The sequence below is a fragment of the Protomyctophum bolini genome (genome assembly GCF_963924005.1).
Source record: "Protomyctophum bolini genome assembly, chromosome: 3".
Classification (NCBI taxonomy): Eukaryota; Metazoa; Chordata; class Actinopteri; order Myctophiformes; family Myctophidae; genus Protomyctophum; species Protomyctophum bolini.
Window position 1 is genome coordinate 46,562,884 of NC_137864.1, and position 14,585 is coordinate 46,577,468.

General features: G+C 38.9%; 1 protein-coding gene and 1 long non-coding RNA gene across 2 annotated transcripts in view; both read left to right on the forward strand.

Moving 5' to 3' along the window:
• LOC308312862 (VPS10 domain-containing receptor SorCS3-like) overlaps positions 1-14,585 on the forward strand; it is a 127,382-nt gene that overhangs the window by 99,007 nt on the left and 13,790 nt on the right. The window contains exons 17-19 of the mRNA XM_080759615.1: positions 9,000-9,186; positions 13,086-13,219; positions 13,724-13,847. Of these exons, the coding sequence (XP_080615741.1) occupies positions 9,000-9,186; positions 13,086-13,219; positions 13,724-13,847 (445 nt within the window). The remainder of the gene's footprint in view (positions 1-8,999; positions 9,187-13,085; positions 13,220-13,723; positions 13,848-14,585) is intronic.
• On the forward strand, positions 4,346-7,552 carry LOC308312863. Its single transcript, XR_013963818.1, has 4 exons — positions 4,346-4,461; positions 5,001-5,075; positions 5,203-5,280; positions 5,593-7,552. It is a non-coding gene; the product is annotated as an uncharacterized lncRNA (long non-coding RNA).

Consider the following 14,585-nt stretch of genomic DNA (forward strand, 5'->3'; position numbering starts at 1 on the left):
ATATAATATATGAGTTTATATATCCCCAAATATATGAAAATTTATATGGATAAATATAAAACAATGTATTGCGATTTATATGGTCACATGTATTGGTAAATATATGTAAAGATATAGTCACAGATATATGTCACATGTATGTTCAATATATGGTAGAATATATGTTAAATATATGCAAAATGATATGAAAACCTACATTATATATATGGAGATATATATGTTTAATATATGGTAGAATATATTTTAAATATATGATTTATTATATGGAAACACACATTAAATATATGTAGATATATGTAACATATATGGTAGAATATATGTTACATATATGTAGTTTTATATGGAAATATACACGTATAGATATACCTGCAATATATGGTATAATATATAATATGTAAACATTTGAAATATATATATACATATATTCTAAAATGTATGCATGATATATGTATACATATACGAGAACATGCACATACAAAGCAAACATTTATACTAAGACAGACTAATGGGTAATCTATCAAAAGCCACCTTTATTTTATTTTAAGAAAAATACAAAATATAAATTAAAGCAATGTCAATGACCAATGTCCATTTCAAACGTTCAGCAGTGCAGTTATAAATAAAATATAAATAGAATATCTTTAAACAAAATGCAGAAAAAATAAATAACTGCAGATGTGAGATGCAAAAACAAAACCCTGAATTGATAATGGATAAGTTCTTTCTCTTTTTGGGGGCAGTCATCGTCTTAGATGTTTTGTTTGTTTCGAAAAAGGTATCGAATTACCGGTAGTACAGATATCGGGAGATTTCAAATTATACCCAGCCCAAACTGTCCAATATTGTCTAGTAGTAATTGTTATGTAGTATAATGTAAGTATATACGAAGCAAGTCACAAGATTTCAAGATTCCAGACTGACCCCAATGTTGGATGAACTTATCCATTAAAAGGACCACTTCACCACTGTTCAACCTATAGGAGGGCTGTGGGCAGTTCAGAAACCGTCCTCCAGTCACAGTGACATCATCGATGGGGAATACAAGCTAATATAAACTGCAGGCTTTCTAGTCCTGAAAAGGAAGAAAATGGAAGCCATCTAAACATTTTTGTAAAAACATCTGCCTAATGATGTCACTGGAGGACGGTTTCTAAACTGCCCACAGCCCTCCTATGAGACACAGACTGAGTAGGAAAAAATCGTCCCATTTTATCATGATTATTAGTGAGAACCTATCATATGAAGATAGGTTGAAAAGTGGTGAAGTAAATTAATATTAACAAAATACGTAGCTTCAATTGGCACTTTCAAGGAACAATTTCTTTTTCAAAACATCCAAGACCTTTTTTTTTTAAAACAAACTTTCAAAGCAAAGAAATAAATTGCAAAAAGAACAGTCCTTTTTCTAGGTTAACAGTCCATCTTGGTACTTCACTGATTTAAACTTGGTGCGGAACAAAATACAAATTAAACAAGTGACTTATCTTATAACTTCACACTCTTTTGTTTCACCTGGTGCCTAAGCTCGCAGATTCTGCAGTTGATGGACTTTTTCACATCACCTTCCTTGGCCGTCGGAAACTGGTTTAGAACAGCATCTGTAGAACAGAACAATGATTACTCTCCCCCTCCTCAAATCTCCCTCACCTCTGCCCCCCCCCCACACACACACACACACACACACACACACACACACACTCACACTCTAGTTCCCTCTCAAAAATATCTCCCCACCTGGCAGGGATGCAATCAAATTTGGAAAGCACCAGCTCTGAGAACTATTTACCGAGTAAAGCCTGAATTTTGACTGGTCGAGAGGTCGAGAGGCTGGTCGAGAGGTCGAGAGGCTGCCAAACGCTCAGCCAAGGGATCCACCTTGCTGGCCCCTCCTTTCAAATTTGATATGAGGAGGACATCCACCTCGAAAAGCCCCAGTAGTAGGACTCGTGCCATCCCATTGGCGGTGGTTGAAGATTTTGCCGTCTCCCAACAATGCGCGGAGATGGTGACTGTTCCAGCCTTCCCGATTTTCACCTTATGTAAACAAAATAAATGAGAAAAAAAGATCCAAGGAAAATCACCACAAGCAATAGAATGCAAACAAGGCCAAAAACAAAGAAAAAACAATTAATACTTACTTGTGAAGGTCTGCTTGGTGTGTGGATCAGTTCACCTGGGCCATCACTCTCAGCATCAGGGATGTCCTCTTTGGTTGATCTTCTTCTTCCGTGTGATGCAGAAAGATGCTCTGTTCCATCAACATCTTTGTTGATGGATATGAGCTTCCTCACATCAACCAACAAAGCAGGAATTTCTGAGAAAAAAAATGCTACAAAATTATACAGACAGCAAACATCACAACACATCAGAACAGGAACAATTAAGTGATAGGACAGACACCCCATTTTGAAAGCAAATATTGATTTATTTTTGTCATGTTTTGAGTAAAACATTTAATTGTAGTCTCATTTTAGTAATCTGAAATTGTGTTTGTCTAGTATTAGTTGACTAAATCATACAGTTTTAGTCTACTAAATCCACAGTTAATTAAGTTGACTAAAATGTATCTTAGCAGGCCTGATTTTCACTGAGCTACATGTCTTAAATAGCAGATCTACAAGCTCACATGTGTTGTGAGTTTTAGAATTACTCAGTTCTAAATGGATTAAAACCATTCCATATACAGTAATATTTGATTACATAATTAATACTAGATACTTGCCTTTAACTGCCATGCTTCTTAGTTTGGCGTTCTCTCTCTGTAAGGCCTTGATCTGGCCTTGCAGGTCTCTGGTGTTTTCTTGGCTTGACACTGACAGTTCTTCTGAACCGGGGCTGAAGAGACTGTCCTCAGACAAGATTTCCTCCTCCGCCTGTCTTTGCGCAGCAACTTTGGCCTTTTTCTGTAGGGCAAAGATGTTATTTTATATTATTTAATCAATGATAATCCTATACACAAAGTATGCCTAATATAATGCTATCAATCTCTGCTGTTTAATTACCAGTTTGGGATTTCCAGAGCCAGACTCTTTGTCACCACCATTATTGGAATCTTCTCCATCAAAGTCCAGGTTTTTTGCTTTCCTCACCCTCTTGCCAGGATTTGGTACGTCAACTGGGTAAAGTTCCCGTTCAGCAGCTTTGAGCGTAGCCTCTTTTTCTGCATTGATTAGGATAGATTAAAAATCAACACCATTGTGCAAATATGCAGTGGTGGAAAAAGTACTTTTTTAAAACTTTAATAAAAGTATTAATATGCAAAAGTACAAAGGTGTATATACAAAAATGTACAGTAACAAAAGTAAAAGTACTAATTATGCAGAATGTCCCATTTAAAGTTTTCAAATGTATATTTTGTGTGTGAGTGTGAGTAAAGACCGACTTGCCTGCTAATCTAAGAATATCAGCCCTCTCGACCGGCCATCCATTAGGAGGTTTCTTGCGGCCTGGCGCACGGCACTCCACAAGATAGGTCCTGTCAATTTCAATTCAAATGAGCTTTATTGGCATGAGAAAACATATGTTTACATTGCCAAAGTACAATAAAAAAAAAACAGTTGAAAATGTGGAAAGTACATACGTACAGTTGGAGGGGGTACAGCATTGTGTAACCAGAGCAATGTCACATTGCATCATTATATACATCTTATAGGGTATAAAGCTTTTTTTAAACAAATATAATACCATTTTGGTACAGATAGCAGCTTTTTTTTCTCATGACTATTTTAATAGTAGTTACAGAAAAACTCAGACGTGTTTAAAGGTAGCAGCTCTGTTTACACGTGCATGTGTACAGATAGTAGCCCTTAGCGTGGTTGTATTCCATTGGATAACCTTCTTTTGTTATCAACAGTTGACAAATCTCGCTCCTGTGTATGAGAGCATTTTGTCATTGGTCATATAGTTTCAAACTCACCTGTCAGCATCACTGTCAAAATCAACTATCCAGCTGGTTGGAATGATGCTGGTTGTGTTCTTGTCAGGTCCCATCGCCCAGCTAACAAGGGCAAACCTTTCTGTCATACTTTTCTTGTGTTAGTGCAATTTAAAAATGTTTGTTTGCTAAAAGTTTGTGTGTACCGCAGCCGTGTGTCTCCTCCGTCTCCTCACTCTTCAATGTGTAACTCGCGCCAAACTCTGACGTCAGACAACTCCTCTCGCTCATGTGCATGCGCGAAACACATCCGTGTGCGATGATTGGCTGGCTTGAAGGGCAAAGGGTTCAGCACATGCGCAAGTCGCGCACTAAGCATTCTGGTCGATGTAGTCCTAATGTAATTAGCACTGCTTACTGCTAAATACAGTAGGACTACATCGACCAGAATGCTTAGCGTCTCAAGGAAGTCAGCGTCTCTGAATCAAAAACAATACAGAGCACTAGAGCAGTCAGCAGAAGTAGAGAAAACATCGAAAATGGACCGAAGAAGGAAATATATTCTCCCGACTGTTATGGAAAAGAAGGTTAGTCTTTGTTTTCTTGATTCACATGATAATGCACTGTCTATCTACGTAGTGTTGTAAAGTAAAGTAACTAAATAGCCTGATTGAATGCAGCTGCCTGCGTGAGCTGTCAGCTGTACTGTCTAAACCAAACTATCTGTCTATAATGTTAGTTTAGACTAAACTAACATTATAGACAGTCTGTCTAGTGCCTGTTTGCTTCAGGTAAAACTCATATGAAGGGAACATGGTATATATCACTCTATCTATCAACAATGAGTAGCCTATGTAAATTAAGTGTTTAGTTGAACAATGTATACTTTAGCAATACTTTAAACTTCAGCAAGTATCTGGCTTATAGCCTCTTAAACAGACACTTGGCTCTCACACATTTCAAATGCTTCAGCCTGTGTCTGTATTGAATGCTTGGAAAACCTGGTCAAAACAGAAAGGGAAAAAACCTCTAAAGCCGATACAGTACATGTGATAAAATCTGTGTTTGGGGTGATAGTAATTATAATTATAGTAAGTTAATCAAGATGTTGTATTCTTATTTACAGAACCTAAATGCCAATACCTCTCTCTATGACTCCGACAATGGCCCTGAAGATGTACATTATGTCACTCCTGATGTTGTAAGTATAGTGTACAATACAGTTCACGTTCTATTTTATGTTAATCATCTTAAGAACTAGCCATGTTGCACTTTAGTAAACAATCTAATCTATGTGGTCGGCGGTCGCCGGTTTCTGTTTCTAATAGGTAACTGATGATGATACTGAGCCATGGACTCCTCTCAGTGGACAACAACAAAGTGTATCAGGAGGAGCTGAAGTCTATGTAAGTTAACTGTGTGTTTTCTATTGTTAGTTTTCCACATCCTCTCCTCACCTAGTTCACTTTCTTTCACCACACTTTTGAATTCCATTTCATCCTCACTGATTGTTTTCACCTGTTTGATCCCTCACTGATGGTCCTCATAGACGTAAGAAAGATTAGACATCACATTGACCATGTACTGTACTAGCTGTGGCTGTATGTTATCTTAGTTTACACCTTGGTGTGTGTGTGTGTGTGTGTGTGTGTGTGTGTGTGTGTGTGTGTGTGTGTGAGATAGATATCCAATCAGATTTTTTTTTCTTCTCCATATAGAGCCCGTATGATGACTGTGGAGATTCTATTCCCAGATGTCCTACTTCCCCGCTCTTGTTTGAGGATGAATGTTCCACAGAGAGTGAACCTCACTTCAATTTCAGTAATTTCAGTCAAGCTTCACCAAATACCAGTAACTTTATTACTAATGACTTTGATGACAGTCTTGGATCCATTATTGGAAGTGAAGAAGAAGATTCAATTGTATTTGAAGATAGCCCTGATCAGTCAGTAAATGAGGAATCACATTTTGGAGAAGTCAGTCATGAACAGTTTCCTCTGGAAAATGAAGACCCCCTTTACACTGGTTCAAGACTAACCCAAGCTCAGAGTTTTTTACTTATACTTTCATTTGTTTTGAGACACAGCCTCACAGGCATGGCTCTGTCTGATCTCCTAGATTTGATCAATATTCACTGTCCAGAAAACACACAGTTAACCTCAAAGTATCTGTTCTTAAAAGAGCTGAAGCCAGTAGAATGTCACCTACAATGTCACATATATTGTCCAAACTGTGAGTACTACATCGGTGACCAGTATAGTGAAGGACAATGTGTTGTATGCAACACTTTGACATCATATCGGGTCTGCCTCCTGACCATATGCATAATGTATATCTTGGTGTGGTTCGACAAATGGCAAGCATGTGGCTGGACAGTGAGAATCATGAGAAGCCATATTACATTGGCAATAGAGTAAATGAACTTGATGAACAGCTTGCAATATAACAAGAGTGCCCCGATCTTTTCAGCAAAGGAGATTTTGGAAGGCTAGTGAATGGCAGAACTGGTTACTGTTTTATAGTATATTTGTGCTAAAAGGAATTCTGCCCCAGGCATTTTACAACCACTGGTTAGTCCTTGTCACCTTTATGTTAATTCTTTGCAAGGACATTATAACAACAGAGGACGTAACAAGATGTGAAAAACTTGTTGTAGATTTTGTCAAACAATTTGAAACACTGTATGGAAAGACCCATGTCATTTAATGTACATTTATGTCTTCATTTGCCTGAATCTGTCAGGAATTGGGGACCTTTGTGGGCTCATTCTGGGTATATTTTTGAATCGTATAATGGTGAAATACTGAAAATGTTTCATGGCACTCGGTGTGTTCCTTTACAGATAATGAAACAATTCACGTATAGACATGTATTGCCTCTTTTGAGGAATGATGCACTGAGAAATGCTGTTCCTGAATGCATCCAGCTATTTAATAACTTAACTGGACGAAAAAGACTGAAGCAGTTTGAAAGAGTAGGCGATCAACTTGTTACCCTTGGTTTACATTATTCTCGAAAACTTTCTAGTGAAGAGACACTGGTCATGAGAGAGCAACTTTCAGTCACCACGGATACAGTCCTGAAAATATTCAGACGACTTCTAGTCAACGGGGAGCTGTATTACTCTCAGGAGTTCACAAGAGTAGTGAAAAGGAACAGTTTCACTGTGCTGTTGCAGAATGGACACATCATCACTGTATACTATTACATTGTAGTAGTGCAACATGGTGACAGAAAATGCTTTGCTATTGGAAGATCGTATGACAGATCACATAGTACGCTGATTAATGTTGAGAATGTAGTTGGTCTGAAAAGGGAATTTCGGGGCAGGAAACAGATATTTGATGTGACATTGTTCAAAAGAAAATGTATGCTAAATGATCTGCCACAATATGCAAGCCTCTATGCATGTATACCTCCAAGATCCAGTGTGGAGGATTGAAAATATAACAGCAAAGAACATTTCAATTGTCATGAAAAAAATCACACCTATGTGAAGTGAGGGGTGCTCGTATCATCGTACATCATCCAATACAACTAAAATAAATATCAAATTAACATTAAATAAGCCAATTTGCTCAGACACATGATGTAAATTATCCTTGCATTATCAATGGCATTTAATGTTTGTTAGGGGAAAAAGGGTCACAAGAAAGCCGATTTGCTCAGACACATGACTTAAATTATCCTTTCATTGTCTATGGCATTTAATGCTTGTTTCAATAAACTTGTTTGTGTAATGCAGATTATTTTGTCTTCAATGTATTTTCTTTAGGCTATATAGCTATGCTATGCATGGTCCATGTATATGCTATGGTTGTTTATTTGAGAAGAAAACACTTAATATAACCATATATGGTACAATATATAATCATACATGGCACAATATATGGCATATTTATTGCAATATATTGGAGCATATAAAGTATATATATATCCATATATGGTACAATATATAACATATATATGATACAATATATAATCATACATGGCACAATATATGACATGCATATATTGCAATATATTGGATCATATAAAGTCAATATCTAACCATATATGGTACAATGTATAATCATACATGGCACAATATATGGCACATGCATATATTGCAATATATTGGAGCATATAAAGACAAACTTATATGTAAAAATATATTGCCCTTTTTGGTCTTGATTGCAATATATATCTATATATGTATCAATATATACACATATATGGTATATGCATATATTGTGATATATTGTAAAATATAAATGCAAAATCTCATATATGGTAATATATTGCCTAATATATTGCATGATATTGTCCAATATATTGCAATATATTTTTCTTTCGTAAGGGATAGCCGTCCATAAGTGTGTGTGTGTGTGTGTGTGTGTGTGTGTGTGTGTGTGTGTGTGTGTGTGTGTGTGTGTGTGTGTGTGTGTGTGTGTGTGTGTGTGTGTGTGTGTGTGTGTGTGTGTGTGTGTGTGTGTGTGTGTGTGTGTGTCTGTCTGTGTGGCCTTGTACACACATGTCGGACGGACATGCTCTGTTCCGTCTGTGTTTCATGGCCGCCTCAATGCTTTTCCTTGTGTTACGCACCAATTATTCAGGGGTAAAGGGTACGCATAACATATAAAATGGACAGGAAACCTCACTCAAAAGTTGAAAATGCTTTTACTTGTACTTCAGCAGCGAGATCAAAGCGTGTCGCTACTCTCCTAATCTCCACTCTGGGTCAAACCACATGAGTTCCATTGGAAAAGCGGCCATGAAACACCGGAACAGAGCATGTTCAGCTGATATGTGTGTGTACAAGGCCTCTGTCTGTCTGTCTGTCTGTCTGTCTGTCTGTCACCAGATATCTTGTGCACATTTGCACATTTGCAAGTAGACCAAGGAAGAAACTCCTAGTATTTATTATTTGTTTTCACGTACTTAATGTTTAAAATACATTTTGAAATATAACATTTTATAATGGAGCTTTCTCATACAACAGTGTCAAGCAAAAATGGTCAATCTACAGATTGGCTATGTCCACTATACATATTTAAAGTGTTCAAATTGGTTATTTTTATTAAAATCGATATATTTAAAATATATTATATATATTGTCGCACCCCTATATATTGTTGTGTCACAGGGTGACTCCATGAAGACCAACATCCAGTTGGATTTCGGAGACGGCACGGCCGTGTCCTACTCCAACCTGAGCTGGTCGGAGGAAGGAATAAGACACGTCTACAAAGCTGCAGGGATCTTCCGGGTGACAGCGCTGGCGGAGAATAGCCTGGGTTATGACAGCACGTCCCTCTATCTACATGTTACATGTATGTATGTGCCCGGCTCTGCTGCGCTAGTGCGCTTCCTGGAAATGACAGCTCATTTCATACATATGCATGCATGTGTGGAAACCTTGTATATGGCCAAGAAACTGGGGGGGGAAAGAAAATAGACCTATCTAAGACCAGGACCTACAAAGACCTTATCCTATGGAAGCAATGTAGTAATGGTTTAGTCCCTAGCTCTTAGTTCCTAGTTCGAGTTCAAGTTCAAGCTTTATTTGCAAGCATGGCCCTTATGCCCATGTCGCCGCAGAGCAGCACCAAATACATCTTTCTTGCGACATCAAACAAGAGGCAAGCAAGAAAACCCATAGACCCACCTTAACCATGCACTTTCAACCTGGCGTCCCTATTTTGGGAATGCCATGTTATATTTTCCACAAAGAAATCGGAACATTTTATAAAGACAGATCTACTAGCTAACTAACACATCGTATCATGGCGCTATTGTGAGCTTGTCGATCGGCGAATTCATTCATGAAAACACATCCAATGTAGATATATTGAGATACAAGGTTTCTGGCCAACCAGTGATATGATATGCATTCATTATGCATTTGACTGGAGGGTAAGACAGGAACAGGCTCTATCTGCACTCGCCGACAGCCAGGATGAACACATTCGCTTTTCCAGTCTGCAGTCAGTCCACAGTGGTGCACAGAGTTAAAGTACTGGAGTATACTTGCTTTAAAAAAATATGTATGCTTTGATAGATACTTATAGGTATTCAAACCAATAAGTACATTTATTCTTTTAATATCACTGTATCAATGTATTAAAAAAAGGGGGAGGTGAATACTAAAGTACAGATAGAATATAAATTACTTAATTTAAGTACATTTAGTTCATTACTGTCCACCTCCGGCAGCTGATGGACTGTAAACACCATACGTTCCATGTTGTTTTCTTATGGTAAAACAGCAGCCTAATAGGCGATTATGTATGGAGAACATACTGTACTTGTACATCAGGAGAACAAACAGCACCCGAGGGCCAGAACCGGCTGATTGATAGCCAAACAAATTATTCACACCATGCTGTTCCCGTGTTGAAATGAACCCAAGCAATCCCAGCTAGATTCTCCGTATTTCCAATCTTCAAGAAGAGGCCGTTTTCTTGGCACCACTGCGACAAAGTGTCATTAGAAGTCCTTGGGTATACACCTTTTATTCCACGTTTTTTGACGCTCGACCTGGCAGAGCGACCAATGTGTGTCTCATTGTAAATCCTCATAGCCATACTGACAGAACATGCCGGTACAGGACATGCCATTAAGGCTTATACAGTTCCACCTGGGGTAGGTGACTCTATTGTTTCCTCTCCTGCTCAGCTTAAAACAAAAGAGCCTGGTTAGTGCACTGTCCATAATCTCCTTGTGAGCCGCGAGGACCTTTTGAATTAAACTCCCTTTCACTTGTTTCCTCAATCTGTGCCCTAGGCTAGTACACCCCTCCACCCAGCACGTAATTCCAAAGAACGGAACACTGGCCATAACTGTCTATGGAGGTAGATATGTTGCAAAGAATATGCGATCTGAACAGTTGTAATAACAGACCATCTGTTAGTGCTGTGCCGCTAATAGTTTAGGTGCATAAATCAGGAAGAGCACACAGCACAACTAATTACCATTTATCCAGGAACACAGTTCCACAACAATGGCCAAGTGAAAGGTCAACAACGTATAATTAATACTAAATAAATTGCATGTCTTGAGAAACCCATGGTCAGTGCAGAGCACATGCTTAATTGCATCCTCATATTGATTCCATTTTAATTTAGACTTTTCATACTGATACTGTATAGCTCCGGTTAGCGTTGTCCCGATCCGGTCACGTGATCGGGACATCCCTAGTATTAATATTACATCCATATCATGATATTAAACTGGATATTGTCTGTGATTTTGGATAGTACTATTGTAAGTGTTCTAAAAAAATGGAAATATCGGATTGCAATCCGTGATCAGAATCGGATCGGGAGCAAAAGAATACGTGATCAGGAGTGACATCCCATTCCCTAGCACCGGTCTAATGCATTGTTGCTATAATTTGAACGTTGACAATGTTCAGTTTATGTCAACGGATGGATGGAGAAATTCAGCGAAAGCGGGGTCGAGCGCAGGTGGTCCTTTTAGTGTCATGCAAAGTGTTTAACCCATTCTGACCTGAGATCAGATTCATACGAGGTTTCCACTGGACACACACTGGTCTGATTAACCCATTCTGACCCGAGATCAGATTCTAAAAATGTCACAGTCGTTCTTCGATTTTTCAAAAATAGCAGAACTACAAGCTGCTATGAGCTTGTAGATCTGCTATTTTTCAATAGCTAAAGCATAACATGATGCTGACACCAAAACGGGTTCCCGGTCAGAATGGGTTAACTGAGCATTTCTGGAACCAAATGTCTCTCTCCCTCGCTCTCTCTCTCTCTCTCTCTCGCTCGCTCACTCACTCATACAGTACACTACACACGCACAATGAGCGTCTGAAATGGGGGATAAAGATTAGTTACGGTTAAACAGGATGAGCATTAACAGAATCCTCAGTGAGATGAACATGGCACATTGCATTGTCACACAAACCTTTAGCTGGAGTGTTACGCCGGCTGTTGGAAAGTTGTAACTGTAAGATTACTGGTAAGCCACCCTAGACCTCTGTCAGCTCCCATTTAGTCAGGCAGTCGGGGTTGTGGAGTGGGAAATTTGGTATTATAAGTCCTTTATTATTGGCCTAAAATATTGTCGATATACACATTTCATGAATCCACTAGCTGACCGGCTGTCAGCATTGAGCAATCCTTTTTATAGGTCACTGTATGTGACCATACCATGAACATCCTACTGTATATAAGGCAAGATTTTCACATTTTCATTATACTTTATGTACTGTAGCATGTGACATGTCAAACTAGGGGGTTTTCATGATTCTGAATCCATTCCAAGCATTAGTTTTGCACAAAATATACCCCTTGGGCTAAAGCCACTTGCCCAAATGTGCCCAAAATGTGCTGACCTCATCACATTTGCGATGACGGCTATGGCCATGTTTTAGCCCAAGGAGTGTTTTTTGTGAAAAACTAATGCTTCGAATGGATTCAGAATCATAAAAACCCCATAGTTTTGACACTGCACATGCTACACATTTCTGCCTCATATAGGATGTTAATGGTATGGGGTCACATATATCCCCCTATAAAAATAATTGCTCAATGCTGACAGCCCGTTAGCAAGTGGATTCATAAATGTATACATGTATACAGGCCAATACAAAAGACTATACCACATTTAGCACCTAAAACACTAAACAAAAGAAGCCTGTTGACTGCCAGACTAATTGGGTTCTTAGAAGAGACGAGCACAGTGTTTCTCCCCAAATAGCGTCAAAAATGACTCGAGGCATATTTGTTAATGTAAAATATTAACTGACTGATTTGGTTGACCCTAGGACAGAACATTTTGACATGGAGTTACATTGCCGAATGAAAGTCAATTTGAGGGTCCATAACATAAACATAAGTTTTGCAACCCTTGCCCTAGTGTAAACCACTGTTTGGAGTTCTTTAAGTCCATGTCTTAGTTGTCATCCAAACTCCATTCTCTACATGCCTGACCAGTGGCCATTACTCACTTTCCAGGCAGTGGTTTACTCAGCATTCATTACAATTTCTCTTGTATTGTTTGTCTCTTGCTTCAAGACTCCAAATGGCACAATTCCCATAATACAGTGAGTGCGCCACAATGTTATTGAGAGGGAGTCCATCATTGGGAGGGGGAAGACATGCTGCTGTCTGTCTATTGGATTTTTCTCATGTGTATTGTCTCCCCAGTCCCACAGAGGCCTCATTAGCAGGGCCCTCACATGCTATTGATTGCTCCCTCTCAGGTCCAGTGGAGCACGTCCATCTGCTCGCCCCCTTTGTGGTCATCAGGAACAAGGAGGTGAACATCACAGCGGTGGTGTGGCCCAGCCACTCACGCACCGTTACTTACTTCTGGTGGTTAGGAAACAACACGGAGGTAAGCTCTGTTCACTTGGAATAAAAGCCTGGCCCTGTCAAATGAGACCTTGTGTGCAACGTTCAACCTGGTGTCCCTATTGTGGGCACGCCATTAATTTTAGGCGAAAATCTTAAAAGAACTGCAAAGAATAAAATAAAAACATAATTGCAAAATCATGATGAAAGTGAAAAGTGCCCATTTTTGCTATTTCGTATGTCAAAGGTATAGACGGGGCTTAAGTGGTTAATAAGCACTTTGTGGAATTGATATTGCTTGCCTTATTGACTTGGTTTATTATCTGCACAGCATATTACAAGACTAATTTGAAACGTTCTGTATGAATCATTATCATTATAATGGTAGCTGACTGTAATTATAAGAAATACCAGAATTATAGCCGAAAAGGCCATGGTGTTTTCCAGTCTCTGTTCAAAGTAATTCTAACCTCATGAAGTGCATTGTAAATCTAGAGCTAATCTCGATTCTAAAAAATATATACGAATCGTGTGCCAATTCCCGCAGCCGGTGATAACCTTGGAGGGGAGCGTCTCTTACACTTTCCCCACTGAAGGAATGCACACCATCACAGTCCAGGTCTCCTCTGCTAACGCTATCCTGCAGGACACCAAGACCATAGCCATCCAAGGTCAGACTCCTTTCTCTGACTCTTGTTCTGTTGTGATGACAAACCCAGATGGAAATGATAACTGCAGTATATATCTTCACACATCATGAGGCACAACCATTTTGGACGCATACAAGCATTTAAAGCTGCAACCCTGCAGAACATACTAATTCATGGAGTTATAATTTCAACCAATCTATATGGTAGAGTATGTTACAGGTAGGGTAAGATATTTTCTATGATTTTAATAAAGTGTTACAAAGCTCTATATTGTGATACTACTCATTGCTATTGTTTGTGTCCATGTCTCTCCAGCTTTTTACTAAATAGAAAATGCATTTTCAGGTCAGGCTACCAATGTTATCCAATCAGGATACAGAATGCAGTCATGATACAGATTAAACAAGTGGAATTGTAAGGCGATTCATACTCCTATTTTAGAGCCGAATAAAAGTCGGTTCGGCTCATGACATTGTGAAGTCATTTGAGGTTCCACAAAATGTGATTCCACAAATTGGAGCAAAAAGAATAGCAACTGATGAGTGTAGGCCTCAGGTACTGTACCTGTACTGTACCTGACATGTTCCAAGCATTGGCATACGCCGCAAATCGTGCACAGCGTCAGCACACGTGGCTTGTTTATCATTGCGTGTTTGCAATTATGTTTCACTGCGTATGACATCACAGCACCAGAGGAAATGGTCAATTCACCCGCCCTGCGCAGCTCACGTTAGTGCACTACTGTATATGGAACAACTG